Source organism: Marmota monax, unplaced genomic scaffold (assembly GCF_021218885.2).
Source record: "Marmota monax isolate L192 unplaced genomic scaffold, Marmota_monax_Labrador192_F-V1.1 WCK01_AAM20220418_F8-fsc00076, whole genome shotgun sequence".
NCBI classification, from domain to species: domain Eukaryota; kingdom Metazoa; phylum Chordata; class Mammalia; order Rodentia; family Sciuridae; genus Marmota; species Marmota monax.
This window is the reverse complement of record NW_026692843.1, coordinates 4812338-4831979: the sequence shown is the minus strand read 5'-3', so window position 1 is coordinate 4831979 and position 19642 is coordinate 4812338. Positions and strand designations below refer to the sequence as shown.

At 49.3% G+C, this 19642-nt stretch overlaps 1 protein-coding gene across 1 annotated transcript; it reads left to right on the top strand.

Moving 5' to 3' along the window:
* Nucleotides 1–5045: 5045 nt before the first annotated feature.
* On the top strand, nucleotides 5046–19221 carry Clrn3 (clarin 3). The gene is made up of 3 exons (XM_046448871.2): nucleotides 5046–6246; nucleotides 13692–13871; nucleotides 18546–19221. Exons 1-3 carry the CDS (start codon nucleotides 6018–6020, stop codon nucleotides 18815–18817), a joined length of 681 nt encoding a protein of 226 aa, XP_046304827.1. The 5' UTR covers nucleotides 5046–6017; the 3' UTR covers nucleotides 18818–19221.
* Nucleotides 19222–19642: the final 421 nt, after the last annotated feature.

The following is a 19642-nucleotide window of genomic DNA, read 5'->3' as shown; positions in this document are numbered from 1 at the left end:
AACAAAGACAAGTCCACAAACTGGTGACATGGATACCCTAACAAAACACGGACACTTCCATTACTCTGGAAAGTTCCCTCGTAACTAGAAAATCCTCCCATTCCCACTCAACACAGCCATTGTTCTGACGTCTGTCACCACAGGTTATTTCCCCTGATCCAGATCGTCACAGAAGTGTAGCATGTAGTGTGTTTTTTCTTGTTTCTTTCATCTTTTGTGAGATCCATCCTTTATTGTTATATTGGTAGTTCATGTAATACATCTTTTTCCTTTAATTGTTCTTAAAATTTTCTCCTTATTGCTTGCTTTCTTATAATTTTTACTGAAATATGTCTTGGTGCAGTTTTCTTTGTGTGTATTCTACTGGGTTTACTTGGGTTTCTTGATTTAAATTGCAGTTTTCCTCAAATCTAAAGATTTTTCTGCCATGATCTCCTCAACTCTGTTCCCTTGCCCCTCCGTCACCACTGGGCTCTAGCTGCAGGGACAGGGGCTCCTAATACTCCTCAGAGGTCACTGAGGCTTTTGAAAATTTTAGTCTTTTCCCCTCCATGCTTGTTAGTTTGTAGAGTTTCTATTGCTGTGTATTTGAAGTCACTGATCTTTCCTTCTGCAGAGCTTAACCTTCTTCTGTTCAGTCCATCCAGTGAATTTTTCATTTCAGATATTCTATTTTTAGATCGTAGATTTTTATTTGATTATTTTCAAAATAATTTTTGTTTCCCTGCAGAGGTTTTCCATGTTTATTCTTATATCATCTTTTCCTTTAAATCCTCAAATGGGCTTATAGAAACACCTCTGATTGCTCATTTTAGCATCTGTGTCATCTTTGAGTGTGCGTCTACTAAATTTTTGTTTTGTTTTGCAGGGGGGAAGCCCTGGTTATTTTTCTGCTTCTTTGCATATCTCTCTCTCTCTCTCTCTCTCTCTCTCTCTCTCTCTCTCTCTCTCATTGTGTGCAATTTCTTGTGGTTTGCTGAATGCAACATTCTTGAGAGTCTAGACCAGTTTCAATTTCTGTTAAGATGTCTGTAGAAACTGTCACTCGAGGACCGGCATAGCCCCAGTCTCAAGGCACAGTCTCTCTGAGGTCTGGGCTGAATGCCTGAAGTGTTCAGCAGGCCTTTCCACTCTGGCTGATTGGAACTTCCGTGGCTCCAGTGCACTTTGGCCTCTGGAATCTCCAGGAAGCTCAGGGGCCTCAGCAGATGTTCTCCGGCCGGCCTGGGTCTGGTTCTGCTAATGTCCAGCCTGGTGTTAGATGGAAGACTCCAGGGGCTTAGACAACTTCTTGAGCCCCTGTGTGTGCAGCTACATTCTGCTCTGGTGTCCTGCCTCGCACATTCCAATCCGCAGTAGCCACAAGGCTCCCTCTCAGACCGTCCACTCAGAAACAAAGTGCTCCTGTGTGGAGCTCCTCTGTGCTGCGTTTAGGGAGCGTCCCCAGGCAGAAAGCTGGGCTGAGTGCGACTTCACTCCATGCGTTTTCTTCCAGAGATAGATAGATAGATGACAGAAGGATCAGTTGTATATCCACTATTCTGTCATGGTTGCAACTAGATTTCCCACCTTTATTTTAAATATGTATTTCACTATTCTATGATTATCTGTGTGTGTTCCTTCCCCAGGGAAATGGCTGAGTCTGGCCATTTTTGCACCTTTGACACCTAACAATCCCCTTAAATTGTGCAGAGTAAATTATTTTTGAATGAATTAATATTATATATTTCATTTACAAAGTAGTAATTTAAATTTTATGTTACACTTGTTCAGAATTGCAATTATTTTATATAGTAAATGTATATGGTTATGTTATTTACATGGCAGGTAACATTATATATATGTATATATAATACATGATATATATGTTTAAAGTGTATACACACACACACACATCTTGTAAAGTTAGGAACACATACACATGGCTTAAAATGCAGAAGTTTTAAAAAGCGAAGCAGTGAAAACTTAAGTCTCACTTGCTTCCTTATTTCCCAGACAACCAGTTCTGCTCTCCTGAGACAACGTCCTCCAGTTCCTCCCCACCCCTCCTGGAAGGATCCTAGGAATTCACAAATATAAATAGTATGCATTTCCTGCTGCCCACGTTGTGGTATACTGATATTTCCCTCTACTTAAACTTACACAGGTACATTGGAGCTCTGCAGTCTGTGTGTGGATGCCCCCAAATCTGTTTATGTCTGCTTCCATTGCAGACCACTGAGGCTGCTCTCAGTTGCTTTCTAACACAAAATGCTATGAGGAGTCGCCTTGTTTGCTGCCATTTCACCCACACAAGCCTATAAGCAGAAGCAGAATTCCAGCCCTGGGGCAGATTGGGTGTGCCTACCCACGCTGAGGGCAGATCCTTGCCCCCTAGGCCACTCAGGCTCGCCTGCTGCCTGACTTCTGGAAACACCCTCAGACACACCCCAGTAATGTTTGGCAGGTTCCTAAGTACTTCTTAATCCAGTCAAGGGGATCCTTAAGCTAACCGCCACAGCAATCTGGACAGTGGCATTCAAATGACTGCACTTCTCGGCTGCTCTTATAACCAGGCCACCAGAGAGCAAAGGGAAGGCTGGCCTCAGACGCTCAGACTCATCCATGACAGTCCATGTGAAAAGGCCGTAAAGCAGCCAGAGCAACGTGCAGCAGCCACATGTCACCAGAGAATAAAGGCTGACTTCCTCGTCTGGCTGTGATGGAGGAACAGGGTCCCGAGTCACCTCCCAGTCTTGAAAAATCAGTAAGATGGAAGAAAATAACACAGAATGGTGTGCAGACATTGGCCATCGGTGGTGCAGGGCTGAGAGAGAGGAAGGAAGTGAAGGAGGCCAGCTTCCAGGAGGGGTTCCAGGCTGCTGTGCAGGAGGGGAAGCAAGAGAAACGCGGTGGGCTCCAGAGTGGAGAGGAAGAGACCAGCTGTGAGGAGGCCAAAGTGGCCAGCCCGGGTGGTGAGTCCTGGAGAGAGCAGAGCCGCAGCGGGAGGCTCCTGGGAGCAGGGAGGAGCTCGTCTAGCCATCCAGCTGGGGCGTCTACAGAGTGATGAGTCTCAAAACGAGAGCCCGCTTCACTTCGTTATATGTGCAAAAATCAACTCGAAGCAGGCCTCATTTTAAATATAACAGCAAAACTATAAAACTTCTAGGAAAAAAAAAAAACACAGAAAAACATCTTTGCCATCTTGGGTTAGGTAAAGATTTCTTAAATATGATGTGTAAAGCATAACCCACACAATGAAAAGATTGTAAATTAGACTTCACCAAAGTGTTAAAATTGTATTCTTCAAAAGATGTTAAAGGACGATTTTTAGAAGATTTTATGTAAAAACCGACAGGACCTGGAAATAGCCATCTTGAGAGGAAAATTTCTGGGCTTTAAATACTTTGATTATTAATGCAAAAAATTAAGGAAATTAAATATTTATTCCAGAAAATTAGAAAAGGCGGAAGAAAATGAAGGACAGTAATAGAATAGCAGTAAAACCAAAATGTAATATTAAAAACCAGCAATCCAGAAGATGAAACAGACGTGTAGATAGGAACCGAGAGCACAGCAGAGACGGCCAGCTCAGTACCTTCCTGAGTTCTCAGTTCCACCCTTACCCTGGGTTCTGGCTCTGATCAAATATATCATTGTGCTCTTAGACAAATCTGCATTAATTTTTAATATGTAAATAACCTTAATGATTTCGGCTTTTCAGTAAGTGAAAAGTGTAAGGCTGAAATATTTGATTACATAGACATATTAGACTTGAGTCAGTGTAAAGGTCTATGAATTCTCAAATACATGGCACGATTGAAATGCAAACAAAGATAGGAGTATATATAAATATGTATGTACATATGAAGATATATACATGTGCAATACACAAAACTGATAAAGGTTTACTGTACAAAATTTTATAAATAAAAAGAAACACCTCTACATAGTAAATAAACCAACACTATAAACAGAAAACGTGTGGCAATAAATACACTTGGAAATAAACACATTAAGATATGTTAGCTGCCCGTGATTTAGAGAACCCCACACATCAAGCTAGTCCTTGTCGCTCGGCTTCTGAAAGAGTAAAGGCTTGGGTGGTGTTTGGTGGCAGGGAGCCTGGAACATAAGGACTGCAGCACAAAGTGCCGTGGGCCAGGCTTGAGACTAGATCCGACTTTCTACTGTGCGTGCAGCGTGGACCTGGAGATTCTCCTGAGAACTATCCGGGGAAACACTGTACAGTGTCAGTAGCTTGAAGAAGTAAGGAGCGTGGCACCATTATGGGCAGAGCAGTGAGGAGTGGAGCCCACCAGCAGTCCCAGAATGACCTGTGTGGGAGCCGTGTGATGGCACCTGGCTGTGGACACAGAGGAGCGCCCTGGCAGCTGGCTGAGGTTCTTTAAGGCAGATTATGAACTAGAACATGCAGTAGGACTCAACTTCAGAATAAATGTGTGTGTGGACATAAAGACGTGGATGTGAAAGCCATGCCCAGCTGCGGATAGGACGACTCTCCCGGAGTAAATCGTTTGTTCTTACTTTTTAAAAGTTCTTGTCAGTCCTGTTGGAAATCCTTCTCGTAATGAGCATAGATAGTGTTTGTATCATGATACCAAATTATTTTTATGCTGGTAGGAGGGCTAGAAGGAAGAAACTTGAAATTCCACTTTACTTCTTAAAACTGTAGTCAAAACAAGTAAAATTCAATGGAAAAAGAAAAAAACAGTTTTCCCCAAACTATGCAACGCTGTGAGGATGTGGCAGTGAAGTGGGCACCCTGGCTGTGTCGGGGAGGGGTGGGCAAATCGGTGCTTTCTCTAACGAGCAGCAAGCAACAGCTTCAGTCCAAATTCACGTATTTTAACTCACATCCAGAAAACCAGCTAGGAGATAATTAGAGACGTGGATAAAAATTTATGCCTAGAATCTTCCTGCATTATTCTTTTTCAGTCAAATCGAAACAACATAAATGTCAACAATAGTGGAGTATATGTGTACCTAGCTCCAATAGTGCATTCAACCCATGTGTGCTGTGTCTCCTGGTGCTGCTCTTTGGGAGAGCCTGGGGTTCAGTGGTGTGCAGTGTACACGTGCCCACCTCCTACAGCAGTGTCCACCTTCACAGGAAAGACAGTGACCTCACTCCACATGGGGCTGTCCAAGAAAAGTGCAGGATACCGAGGTGCACAGATGATATTTCTGTACAATGACAGAATGCCATGGGAAGATAAATGAGAAATATGCTGTGAACTTCTTTTTACCACCTCGAGAAATGGTGTGGGAGTTCCTCTGAGGGCCAGAAGTGACCTTTTAGAGACTATTAACCACTCAGCAGAGAGGACACGAGGGAAAAGCCCTGAGCGAGAGTGTTCTGAGCCGCCTGCACCAGAACACTAAAGCAAAACCTCTTCAGTTATAATTTAAATAGCATGCAGATACCATCCAGTTTGGAAGAGGAAATTTGAAAGACACACCTCCCTGAGAAGGTATAAAGGTAAGGAGGTGTGAGCCCACAGGACCTTTGACAAAGTCCTAACTAACCTCCTTAGGGTCTCTCTTGGGAGCAGTGGTAGGGAGATAACACTCCCCCTTCTTGAAGGAGTGGGGCTTTATGCTGGTGGCTGCTGGAATCACCAGCACTTTAGGGGTAAAGTGTTGTCTCATTACTTAGGAATTGCAATTCTGTCCTGACATGGCAGACTGAGCTGACTTTGACGGCATGACGAAGGACTATAAATTAATCGAATGATTGAGGAAGTCCTTGGAGACTGTGCTACCCCTGTTCATGCTGGTTGGCTGCAGCCATGGTAACCTCTTACTCCAGACCAAAGTCCGGGCTCTGCTGAGCTTTATGACCAGGCCCAGGGTTCAACGTCCAGCAGCACAACCTCCTTTGGGAGAGCGAGGTTTTCTATTCCACAGCAAATTATTGGACTCCATTTCTAACACTGGACTCCAAATGATAAGGTCCATAAATCTTATAAGCAGATCTTTATTCTTTTACCCTACGGAAATCATCTCCCTGAAAAATGCCGACAGCGCAGAAGACCTTGATGTTCTTGTCTGGTTTTCTCACGAGCCTGGGGTCCGTCATCGTAATCTGCTCGATGCTGGGGACCCAAGCATGGATCACCAGTACAGTTGGCATCACAGACTCCATCTCCAACGGCAGCGTCACCATCACCTATGGTCTTTTTCGTGGTAGGAGCACTCAAGAAATTGATCAAGGACTTACAGAACCAGACAAAGACTTTGAAGGTAATGGTGAGCTCATGTGAATGATACAGTGAGTGTGAATTAAGATTCATGTCATTCTGTGTTTGGGCAGAGTGACCACTTGAAAATAACTGCCTTGTACTTGCTGAGTGAGGCTGAAGACCAAGCCTACTTCTTAATTTTGAGAATTCACTGTGTTATTGTTTCTACTTCCTGAGTTCTGGCTGTGTCTTTCATTGCAACAGTCTGTCATTCTAGCAGTGGCTGTGTGTGGATGGTGCCAAGTTTACTGTTAAGTCAACAATTCAGCAATGATAATACTTCAGTAAATATATATAGGGACACTCTGGTGTTGGATCGCCAGTAGGAACCGCATTTTAACTGAATTGGATTTTAAATTGGGCAACAACCTCTGTCCAGTACTTCCTAAATAACATGATAGGGAAAAAATAAAATGGAAAACATCCCACCTCTGTTCCTACTTCTCAGCTTCGTTTCTTAAACCAATTTGAATTTACATTCTTGTCTTCAAAATATCTTGTTGTTGGAAATAACATGTAATTTCTACTGATTCTATTAATTATGTATTTTATAGGAACCCCTATTTTTTCCTAATTTCTCATATAATAATGCCTTCCTCTCAATAGGTTTAAAATTACATTTGTTGAGAATAATAAGTTGATTTGGCTACTTGACTTTTGAAATTTGATTACTATCAGTATGTTTTTAAAATCTTAGAACTACATTTGTAAATTGTATAACACAGAAGAGGACTTCATTTTGAACTATACATATAGATATTAGAACTATACATATAGATACATATCACTATACATATAGATATTAAAGAGGCATTAGCAGGTATTTTGCAACATTAACTTTTAGCTTTTAGATATTTGTCATTTTCAACCTTATACAAAGACAGTGTTTAGGTTCTGGCTCTAGTTCGCTTATGACTGTGTGTGACTGTGTGTGTGTGTGTGTGTGTGTGTGTGTGTGTTGCTGAGGATTGAACTCGGGGCCTTGAGCATGTGAGGCAAGCACTCTACCAACTGAGCTATATCCCCAGCCCTGCTTATGACTTTGTTAATGAAGTGATTCCCTTAAGTCCAAAGCAGTGTGGTTGTGTGTCCCAGTCACAGGCCTGTCTTCCAGGTGTTGTAAAAGTTCCCTCTCCCCCGGCATTCAGCAGCTTCCCAGAGGGACCAGGAACATTTGCTCTACAGCAGTTAGAAGTTCAGATGTCAGTAATTCAGTCATATTTTTAGTTATGTGAGTATCATTTTCAAAATGAAAAGGGAAGTAGTTTCTGAATCTCTAGACACATAAAAAAATTAAATAAGAGACAAAATCTACAAATTTTTGGTTTTTATATGATGCCTGTTTAGAACTAGTTGGTTCCAATTTGAGATCAATGATCCCAGTGGAAGCCCTGACTCTTGGCCACCAGAGGAGGCCCAGAGGAGACCAAGGCAGGATGGGCCTGGGGCAGAGCCCGGGGAGCCATGTTGGGGGCAGAGTTGGGAGAGTCCCTAAGGGTCAGCGCCCAGTGGGGAGCAGGAAGGGGAATATCTGCTTCTCCTTTGCCTGGCTCTCTTCCACTCTGTCCAGGGGTCTCCAGGAACCTCCCAGTGTTGCTGTCCCCCTGCCACGCTCTAGATGAACTGCCACCCAGTGGGTGAGGGTGCTGCACACTTGCCCTGCTGACATCTAAGGACCCTCACAGCCCGGGGGGGGGTCTTCATCAAAGATGACTGCCTTAATTACGGAAATTTTGACAACTCTCTCAGTTAGGAAGAAGTCTCTAGAAGACCTGCCTTGGTGTTCCACTGCTAAGAGTGCCTGGTGCTTCCCAGAGAGCAGCACCACAGTCCCTACGTGAGACGCCACGGCCCTCTCCCACTGCTTGTCTTGGCTGCCTGGCGCTTATTTCAAATCAAAAACCAATCATCAGCAGCAAAATAAAATCTGTATCAACACCGCTGTCCTGCTCTGGGAGGACAGACGTTCCACTGGGGAGGTTAACTTTGTCAGGTTAATGTTAGCTTCTTAGCTAATTCCAGCTCACACCGAAAACCTTGAAGGAATAGTGATTATCACCAAGCTGTGCCACATTTCTGCATAGGATCTATCATAGTGTGCCAATTTGAGCTGAAGATTTGATATTAAAGATGTCTGACTGCAGAGTGCCATAATAATTCAGCCCACAATAGGCAACTGATGGAGAAAATAACCAGTCAGACCAGGAAGGAAGTCCTCCATGGTGTAGCTGGACTGTCCAGGAGGTCAGGTTGACTGGATGTGCCCTAGTTTGCCCAACATCCAGATGAGAAGTGACAGGTCCTTTATGTGCAGACATGAACAGATCATCTTGTGACTCCAGAAGTTCTGGATACCTCATTTCAGTCAAAAGACCTTCCCCGAGCAGTTGCCATACAGTGAGGCCTGGGATTCTGACAGGATTTGCACACAGCTCCTGGCTTGGAGGGCTCACCACCCAGGGCAGAAGAATTGAACTCAACCAGTTAAGTTCAACACCTGCTGTAACTGCAGGGCTGTGGTGAGTGCAGGTCTCCACAAAAGCAAGGAGTTGGGTGGGGGACATGGCTCTGCAGACTCCTTGGGGACAGAACCCTGAAAACCTGGAGGACAGGAGGACACAGGCTCACAGTCGTGGTCATGTGCCTTCTCCTTGGTTTGGATCTTGTGTGTTATGCAAACATAAAAAACTTAAAAGAAGTCATTTCTCTGACTTTGGCTTTTGAAAATGTCATTAGGGGTCAATGGGTGTGATGTATAATATTTCCTCACCCTGGCAACAAGGACAAAGTGAGTCACTCACATGTAGAACATGGGGTCATTTCAGATGTCACCCAGCCTACATGCCATCCAGAACATATATTTTTACAGAATCATTTTGACAGAAAAAACTTTTGTGAAAGACATTCTGTTCGTGTGGCACTGGACCTTTATTCTTGGTTCCAAGAATGGTTTTGCAGTAGGTATGTGGCACTTTGAGCACTTGCATTGCAAGGACACTGAGTCTCTGAGGCTAGAGGTAGAATCACCTGGACACTGGCAAAGAAACCCTGCTTGACGGGGATCTCAGGGAGTTGTCCCTGGTCTGCTTGTTTTAAGAATCCCTCCCAGATACCTAAGACCAAGCAATTCTAAGTCTGGTGATGACCGCCAGCCTCGCCATGGCCAGATGCTAGGAGGGACGCTTACATTGCCATGCTGGGCATTGCTTCAAGCTCCAGTGCTTAAAGTTAAACTAGTTTATTGGGAATAGCTCTAGATGCAACCTTGAAAATGAACCCACATAGGCTGGAAGAAGGCATCAGGACCCACTGGCCCTCATGCTGCCCTCGAGTCAATGACCAATCATACACTGTAGGAACGTCACCCCCATCTGGCCTCTGTGCCTGTCAGTCTCCACCAACCCCATTGTTCCCAGGAGATCAACAAAGATAAAAATAACTAGGAATGGGCTGGGGCTGTAGCTCAGTGGTAGAGCGCCCCCCCTCGCACGTGAGAGGCACTGGGTCTGATCCTCAGCACCACATAAAAATAAATAAAGATATAAAAAAAAATTAGGAAAACAAATATGCTGCAAAAGCCGGTTGATTGCAAAGAGAAGAAGAAATGAAGTCGATTGTCTAAGGAACACATGCAGACATCTGCCTGCCACCCCACACACCTGTGCCCTCACACAGGGACACTTCCCTAGAGAAGAGCTACTCCTCATTTGCCCTCAGAAATGTAACCATGCTGAAGGGGGGAGAGGATAGGACACAGGTGTCCTGCAGGGCTCAGCCACCCTTCTCTCAAGACAGCCCTGGCAACATTCCTAGAGGCGGGCACCAGAGGCCACCCACCAGGAGGGTCTGAGTCATGCTCTGAGATCTGTTGGCATCACGACCCCTTCCAGGGTTGCCCTCTTGTCCACAGATTCAGAAGATGCCCTGATCAGGCCCCTAGTGGCCAGTGTTTGAGAGGGAGGGGAAGTGTGGGTGCCCACCCACCTACCAGGCCACTGGCACTTCCCCCCAGTGTCCGAGGACTTACAGAAAACTAGAAAGGCAGGTGGCAAGTGGGCCTGAAGGGGTTAACCATCCCTGCTCAGGGAGCCGGATGTCCAGTGCCACTGCTTTTGTCCCTTGCTCCACCAGCCAGCAGTCCAGTCCTGCCTCCCAGCTGTGGGGCCTGTGGGCCTGCACTCCCCTCTGTGGCCGTGTGTTCCTGGCCTCTTTCCGGGGGTTGCCAGAATCAGGGCAATTAGTTCCAATTGTGAGGTGGCTTTCCTGACTCAATGCTTGCCCCTCAAAGAAAGGAAAAGAACGGCATGTGTTTGCTAATTCCATAGCAGAGAGCAGCTGTCAGATGCGGGAGGTTGGTTGCCATTCCATTCTTGCTAACTTTTGCTGCATTTTCTGCTTTCATTGTCTGAGTTCTGAGGCAGGAACTGGAAGGAAGACACAGCTGTCATACCTGGGTGGCAGGGAATTCAGGATGCTGAAGAGCAATTTCACCATGTAGCAGTTAACATTAAGTCGAACTGTCCCCTTAATACAGGGAAAGTAGGAGCCAACAGCCCCAAGTTGACTCTTTTGAAGATCACGTCTACCAATTCCTACCAAAAGTCAAAGAAAAGAGCTGCCCTCTACTGTCCCTTCCTGTTTTACTCTGAAAAAAATGGAATGTTAACCAGTTTTGAATGAACATTTACTGCTTTTTATTAAGTGTGCAAAGCAGAAAAATACTTCAGGGCACTTCGAGTGTCTGGGACATAAGATATGTTTTTCACACTGAAACTTCTGTTTTCTATTGAGTGTTCAAATTATTTCTTTGGCTCTCAAACTTTGCCAAAGAGAGGGCTCCTATGTCTCTTCCAACTTCTGGTGGGATCCCCAAGTTTCCCTCGAGAAAGCTGCTTTGCATGGAATGGGAAGTGACCCCACCTTAACAGTGATGAGGCACTAAAACACGAAGGGCCTGACCTGTACCTCTGGCTAGGTGTGTCCGCCTTGGTCTTCCTACTCCTCCTCTGAGGTCACTTTCCTCTAGTTTCACAACAGGTGACAGGTGTATGCTAAGTTAGAACAAACACGATATCCCATGAAAGGTGGGAGAAAGAGGCAAGAGACTCAGCTAAGGTCAGGGACAGGTGTAGCCCCTGCCAGGTGGCCCCTGGCCCCTCAGGCCTGCCCACCTGGCTCCACCACAGGGGGTCATGGCCTGACTGCACTCTAAGTCTGACATACTCTTAGAGCCCTTGACTAAGTGCAGGGCAGAGAATGTGGTGCCGAGGATCTTACCACCCGTGCCAGGGATCACCATGGGAAAGCACAGAGCAGCCCCCTCATGGCGGAGGACAAGGTGGTGGGAGTGCCCCGTGAGCTGAACTTAGCTCCCAGGCCCAGCTGGGGAGTGAAGCGCTCCGTAGCCCAGGATGGTGAGGTCACCTCCACGTCAGCTGAGCTGATAACTTCCTCTGCTCCCTTCCCCCCTGGGTTCACAAGGGACATGTGGCCATGAGCAACACCCAGGATCCCTGCCTCCCTTTCCCCTCTGACTCTCTTTCCTGCCCTTTCTCACTTCCACGTCCCCCTCTCCTTTCTGCCGGTGTCCCCTGCTCCCTGTCTACAGCAGCTCCTTGCTCAGGGCTCAGCCACAGAGGACCAGGACACCCGCCCCTGGGCCACCTTCTCTCTTCCCAGGAGGGTCTTTACAGTAAGATCACTCTGCCACCCACCTCTGAGGGCCTGTCTGGGATGCCCAGCTGCAGACTTGCTGGCCACAGCTCTTTTATGCCCACTCTCTGCCCAGTGGGAGGAACTTGCTTCCCTCACAGGGCACTGCTGATTAAAAAGCAAAAACTGTATATTAAAAGGTGATCAAATGGACTGTCCAAACTAGTTTAAGATGTCCCAAACTAGGGTGAAGACCTGCTCCTGCCCAAGAAGAATGCCCGATCTGTTGTCGTCAGCACACCCTGATCAACAGTGGGCGGGAAGTGCGTGCAGAGGGACACTGACAAAGCCCCTCCAGGAGGTGGCTGTTGATGACGTCAGTGTTCACCCCTCCTCAAACACTTGGGGGGGCTGCCAGGCAGGAGGGGGCAGTGCACTTTTGTTTTCATGGGGACAATCTGGGCGCCTGGGCAAAGCTGTGGGGAAGCAGATTTGGGCTCAACACAATGAAGAATTTTCAGTAATTGAGGCAGTGCAGGGGAGGACATTGTAGAGAGAGGATGTCCCCTCATGGAGGCTGGAACAGGTTCTGGCAGCCCCTCCCTGGGAGCCCTCAGCACACACAGCCCTGGAAACAGGAACATTACCTAGCCTGGCTGCTCTCTGTTCTCTAAAGCTGTGCTGAGCTACAGGTCTGAGAGTCTCCAGGCTCTCTCCACGGGGCCCTGGGAAGCTCGAAGGGAAGGAGGGTTTACTTGCCACTCCACCCTGCCCCCTGGCTCTGGTACCTGGCAATTCCCTATGGTTTTCTTAGTGTGTTGCTCTCAGCTCTGAAATCTCTCCCAAGTCATTTTTTCCTTATGACGTCATAGGCCTTCCTGTAACACTGAACTTAAAGAGGGGTCATCTGCTCAGGGAAGGAGGGGATGAGTGACTAGGCGTGTGGTGTGGGCTGCCCAGTCAGGTCACTTGTGTCATAGCAAAGAGGCAGCTGGAGGAGACCGAGGCCAGGGAGGATGGCTGCTGGTGGTCAGAAGCTGTGAAGACCCTGTGGTGCATGGCCCAGGGGTCCTTTCCTGTACAAGTCCACACCTGGGGCCCCTGTGCACCCAAGATAGATGCAGCTAGGAGGGGTCTTGGAGAGATGCGAAGGCTCACCCAGGGGTCTGACTCCCAGCCTCCTCCAGCATTGGAGCCCCGTGGCCTTCAGGCCTCTCTGGCTCCAGGGTACTGGAGTCTGGGCCCAGGACCAACAAGCATGCTGGTTTGTGCCTGCAGGCGTCCTTCCTGCCTCCACTGCTAGCCTTGGGCTCCCTCCCCCTAGTGCCCTCCATTCCCCCTTCCTTCCAGCCTTTCCTCTCACTGGATTTCCTGCAAAGCCACAAGGTGTATGGGGACCTGGCTGCACACAGGTGTGACCAACCATTTAAGTATCTTCAAAAGAAAGCAGGGGCAGTGCTTAGAGCCCAAGGCTTGCTCATGATGAAAGTGCCATAAATCCCACTGCAAGAATGTGAGGCCAGCATCAGTGATGGAAGGTCGCAGGTATTCAGGACACTGCCAAGGAACTTAAGAATCGGGAGAAATGTCCAGTTATCTGCAGTCAAGCACGGAGAAAACAACTGGTATTCAGGGAGGAATGTGGTCTTGTTTATACAGGACTGAAAGTGCATAGCTACTCTGACATCTGACGGTCACCAGCCCAAATACCTGGGGCGGGAGGGAGAGGCGGAGGAGCGCCTGGCTGGCCGGCTTCTGCCCTCTGTGCTCTGCACTCACCAAACATTGTTTTAGTTTTAGGGATGTTGAACAATTCTTCCCAAAAAACTCTGCATTTGGTGGCCATCCTGTTCCTGGTCCTCAGCTTGTCCACTTCGCTGCTGAGTTCGGGCTTTACCTTCTACAACAGCATCAGCAACCCCTACCAGACGTTCCTGGGCCCGACAGGGGTATACACCTGGAATGGACTTGGCGGTGAGTATCCCCAGGAGACCCTGTGCTCCACGGAAACCGCATTCTTCTAGTCTCCGTCTCAGCCTCTCTCCCTCACACACATGGACACACAGGTCACACGGTGGTGACAGGAGTTAGTGTGTCCCAGGTCTGTGGTGGGGTACTTCAGCACCTCTGGATGTAGAATTCTGTTTCCAATGCTCTGGCAATTTGCAAGAAGGGAGGTGAAGAGAGGGCGTGACAACGGCAACGTGAGCCACCTTTGCTCTTGAGAATCTCACCTTGAGTCACATAAAGCACACTTAAGTCAAGAGAGCACTCACTGGGCTCCTGCTGTGTAACTCCAAACCAGGCTCCATGAGATGTGCAGAAGTATATGCCATAAATCCCATTGTGTATACACAAGCACATGTGCACACATGTATGTACATGTACACATGTACATAGGTGCGTGCACACGCACACACACACACACGCTTATTTACTCCCCTGTGGCCTCCACTTAACCAGTCAACTTGGGCTCCTGAGATGTCACATCTGTGTCGTTGTGCCACTGAGCCAACATGGAGTCATTTAGGAGCCTCTGGGCTGACGCCCTCCTTGCAGGCTACCTGAGTCCTGGGCTGCTGTGGTGTTGCCAGGAGGTTTGGTCTGCTTCATGGTCGGGTGTGGGATAGTAGAGGGAGCCCAGATGGGAAGTGGGTCCTGGCTCTGCCTCATGGTATTTTGGACTCTTGCTGTGTTTTCCAGGGCGCTGTAGCTGCCACAGCTGCCCAGAGCTGGGCCAGGGCCAGTGGAGGGTCTCTTTGTCCGGTCCCACCTTCCTCTGAGGCCTTGCCCCTGCCAGACAGCAGGTTCCTCTGCTACCTTCCTCTGTCCTCCTCCAGAACTGGGTTAGGGAGCAAAGGCCATCCTCCTGGGGGACCAAAGGGGGCTTCGGGGTGCATCTTGACATGAGCCAGAGACCCAAGCTAGGAAAGATGCTCTGGATATCGAGGTGTCCAGAAGCCTCAGAGGAGAACCATGGGCAGCTTCCTCCTGTCCTTCTGTGGAAGGCCATCTTTACCACTGCCTGGCATAGGTGGCTGGAAGGCGCTCATGTCTCCATGCCTTGGCTACACCAGAAATGAGAGGAGAGAAAAGCCCTTCCTGTGGCAGGTTGGCATGGTTGGCACACCTACTGAGGACACTGAAGTTCCCGTTGGAGGTCCCTGAACCAGGGGTCCAGACCACCAGTCAGCCCCAGCACAGTGCAGGTGGCAGGAAGAGGGATAAAGCTTCTGGGGACTTCTAAGTTGTAAGCCAGGATGACAGGGGGCTACCTGTCCAGGAAGACTAGGGCACATGGTCACATGACATGCTAGCCTCAGCTCCGAGCCCTCGGGTCAGGCTGGCCTGGCAACATCCATACACAACTGGCTCTTTCCTTCCATGCTGTTGTTACCTAGGGGTCAAAACAAGCCCCCAGCTTCGTGGTGCACACTTGGGGCCAAGGACAACAGCCTGCAGAACGGTCCTCACTGTGGCCTCTCTGAGGGGGCTGAGCACCAAAGGGGAAAGGACTTGGTGCAAACCTAGACATACTCACCCGAAGCCAGGGCCCTGGCCCCCAGCTGCTGCTGCGACTATAGCTCACCTCAGCCAGCCGAGCCAGGCAAACCCCTGGACCTCCTCACTGGGGAAAGGGAAAGCACTTTTATTCCTCCTCAAGCAGCTGAGAATCTTAGGGAAACAGAGGCTTTGGCATGGCTGGGTTCGGGTCTCAGCCTGAGTCCTCAGAGTGCTGTCTGTCCCCTTTGCCCCCTCCAATTCCCCGCATTTGCTCAGTTCTGGCACAGCCAGCTCTGCTCTCGTAAGGGTCAGGTGGCTCTGGCAGCAGCACCTCATGAGGAAAGACCTGCGGGTTCCCAATGGTCAAGAGGGTATCCTGGGCCCAGAGAGTATCCTAGGCCAGCCTCTGTAGCCAGCAGGGTTGAATTCACGTAAGTGTTCACCAACTGGCCAAGGACACCCGAATCTCTGGAGCTGGGCTGGGCTGGGCCCTTCTCCAGCCCCAGGAGCACGTTGGGGAGGACCAGTGGGTTCCTGGAGGAGAAGCAGGAGTGGGTGTTCAGTGGAGATGCTGTGGCCACACTTGGGCGTTGCCCTGTAGGCCTGGCAGCCTGCTTCCCCAAGGCTGCAGCCCCTGGTGCCCTCCCCTCCTCAGCTGGACACAAGCTGACTTTGCACATGTCAGAGGCCCCATGTGTGTTTATAGAGAAAACATGAAAATAGGGTCAGAGAGCTTCCCCTCAGCCCGCTCACTTCTTCTATCTCTAGAGACTTGACACACACACACACACACACACACACAGGCTGCGAGGTGGGTGGGAAGACGGTCTGAGATTGATGTGTAAGAGCTGAAATGCATTCTGACAGGAGCTGGAGGAGACCTGGCCAGCTGTGGCTCTTCTAAATGTCCTGTGCAGACGTTGGGTCCCAATGCCTCATAAGCCAGACTTTGCCCTCAGTTTGCCCTCTGGGGACTACTGACATTTTTTCCTGCTTGCAGGATTGCAGAATTTAGCAATAACTCTCAGTTTGCAGGAGGCTGAGTCTGCAGGAGGGCCTGTGTACAGAGACTTCACCAGGCACCTTGGCCTTGGATTGCTGTGGGCCCGAGTCAGTCACCTCTGTGCCCTGGGGCCAGAGGGGAACACTGCAAACCCCTGGAGGCTGGGTTTGTGCACATTCTCCTGGGCTGGCATTTGGTGGGCAGGGTCCAGCAGGGCAGAGGAGGAAGTGGGTTTCTTTCTTGTTTCTGACGGAGAGTAGCAGGAGTGCCATCTCCATGGTCTGGTGCCCTGTGACCCAAGACCCTCTCTGCAGCACACTAGCCTGGTGTGGCTGGGCACTGGCCACACAGGGAAGAACCGCATACTCAGAGAAGGTTGGAGCCAGAGACACTCACAGACTGGTGGCTTCAAATACATTTATGCCTCAACCAGGGAGCCCAGGAAGCAACTAAGCAGGTCATATGACCTAGGGTGACAGGCCAGGACAGAAGCCTGAGTCCCTGAGCCTTCAGGAGCTCGTCATCAACCCTGGGGCTTCCTCTAGCTCCAGTAAATTCTTCTGTCCCAGATAGCTGGAGATGCCAGGCAGCTGGAGGCTGCGGTGGAGCCCAGGGCTCCTGGCATCTCACCTCCAGAGGGACTCGGGTCAGCCCTGAGTCGGTTTGGCTGCTCCTCCTCTGCAGATCAAAGCTCTAGATGGGCACGGAGCATCCTCCCCTGTATGATTCAGCCCTCTGAGGAACTTCACAAGGGGAAAATGAGGGGCAATTAAGGCAGGTGAGGCTGGGGAGCATCAGAGGACTGGGCTTTTGTTCACACAAATAATTAAGAAATAAAGCCATTGTTTGAGGATGAAGCCTGTCATCAGGGACTGTTAAATTGCTCCCCTCGCACAAACCTCTCTAATCAGAGCCTCTTGGAGACCATTCGGGACACCTCCCGGCGTGTGGGGCACACGGGTCTGACGCCAGGGTGTCCACTGCACTCTGCACGTTGCCTGGGTCAGCAGATAAAGGATCCTGGGGATCCCCCTGGTGGCCACATCTCAGTCAGACCCTGCCTGGGCCAGGCTCCCCTGCCTTGCCACCGGCCTGAGAGTCTGCACCCTCTCCCTCCCTGCAAACCTTCTCAGCAGCAGCGTGGTTGAGAAACGGGTCACATGCATGTCGTTTGGCCACCTTCAGCCCACCACTGGACAGGTTTCAGTAAGTCCTCAGACATGTGTGAGGCCACGGCTAAAGGGCTGCTTTTTGAGTCTTGAGTGGATGTGGAAAGACGAGCTCTGAATCTCTCTGTGTGGCCACAGCGTCTCCACTGGGCACCCACTCCTGCTTTACCACATCAACTTAAGACTCAAAAAGAAGCCCTTTGGCAGTGGCCTCCTGCCATCAGGAAGCAACCATGGGTCTATATTTTTGTCCATCCTTCCTGGTTAAAGGCCAAACCCACAGAGTCGTGCAGAATGAAATTCAAGCCCCTGAGCCGGCTGAGGCTGTGCAAGGGGTCCTGTCTCCACCCCCAGTGCTCAGGACCCTGCTGACCGCTGCCATCACAGTCCAGGATGTGGGGGCTCGCTGCCCACCTGTCATTGCTGCTCCTGTCGCCTGCCACGCTGCTCTTCCCTTAACCTTTCCCAGTCCTGTCCACCATCCAGACCCCTCTAGACTCCTGCCCTACTCGCGCTGCATGCGGTCACCCATCTGCCGGTGCACTGGGCTCTCCCGCTGCATGCGGTCACCCATCTGCCGGTGCACTGGGCTCTCCCGCTGCATGCGGGTCTGAGGAAGCACGTCACCTGGTAGACCAGGGGTACACAACGGCTGCCGGAAGGACTAGAGCTGGAGTATCTGCTCTTGGGCAGAACCAGCCTGGCACACCCCCAGCACTTTGTGCCTAGAACCTAGTTTGTGTCTTATATTTAAAAAATATTCTCCCCAAATACTTGAAAGAGTGTAAACTCCTGTGTAGATACTCAATAAACACTCTTAGAGCGTGTGTGTCCAAACAAAATACAACACAGGGCTGGGGATGTGGCTCAGTGGTCAAGTGCCCTTGTGTCCGATCCCCGGTACCCCCTCCCCCCCAAATGACAAAACAGGAGCGTGTCATCGTGTCATTAGGAGCTTTGTTCTCTTCCCAGCATCCTTCATTCTCCTGACCATGCTGCTGTTTGTGGGGAACACACAGTCCAACCATCTCTCCGGGGAACTGCTGGAGAAGCTCTACCCAACAGTCACTAGTGGAGGAACGACCCACAGCTACGGGTACTCATTTTGGCTCATCCTGCTGGTCATTCTTCTCGATATCGTCACCGTGGTCATCATCATTTTCTACCAGAAGGCCAGATACCAGCAGAAGCAGGAGCAGAGAAAGCCCATGGAGTATGCTCCCAGGGACGGGATTTTATTCTGAATTCGACTTGGGGTCACTTTGGCGTTGTGTCTGTTTGGTGGACGTCAGCTCCCCGAGCAGTGGCAGGCAAGCTTCTCTGGACAATCAATATGGAAAGATGACTGCCATTTGTGATTTTTCTGACTGCCATTTGTGATGACTTTTCTCTCCCCGGACACCGTGTTCTTCACAGAGACCGTTGCCTTGGAAGGGGTGGGGAAGAGGAGTGGGGAGGCCATGTCTAGGCAGTGCTCCCTGCTGCGGAGGGTCAGGAGCCGGTGGCCTTCCCACCATCTGAAACAGGAAAGGTCCCACACCTTCCCTCTGACTAGCCAGGAGCACTTTAGCACCTGTCACCTGCTGTCTGCAGGAGGGGGCAGGTATTTTCATTCTGCTCTAAGAATAAAGACTTCCAGGTACAGAGAGATTCAGAGCTTGTCTTTCCACATCCGGGGGTGGGCAGTAAAAGGACTCAGGAGGAAGTGACCTGGGTTTCTGGTTCCTCAGTCGCTGGGTTTAACCCAAACCCAGCGGTGAGTCGATAAGTGATCCTGAAACCTATTCTTGAGGTTCCAAGGTGTGGTTTTGGGTGGGAAGAGATTAGAAGTGAAAGCATGGAAAAATAAAAATTATAGCCTTTATTCTTTTTGTTAAAAAGGATAAGTATTATAATTTTGGTTTAATGGGATCGTGGTAAATTCAGTCAAAATAGAAATGAAATATCTGGGCAAGTTATACTACCACCCCATGAACCAACCCTCTGCTTAGTTACTGTGGGCAGATATAAGCGTGCTGGGCAGACGGGGGTACTGCCCATCAGCACCCTCCTGCCCAGCCGGAAGCCGA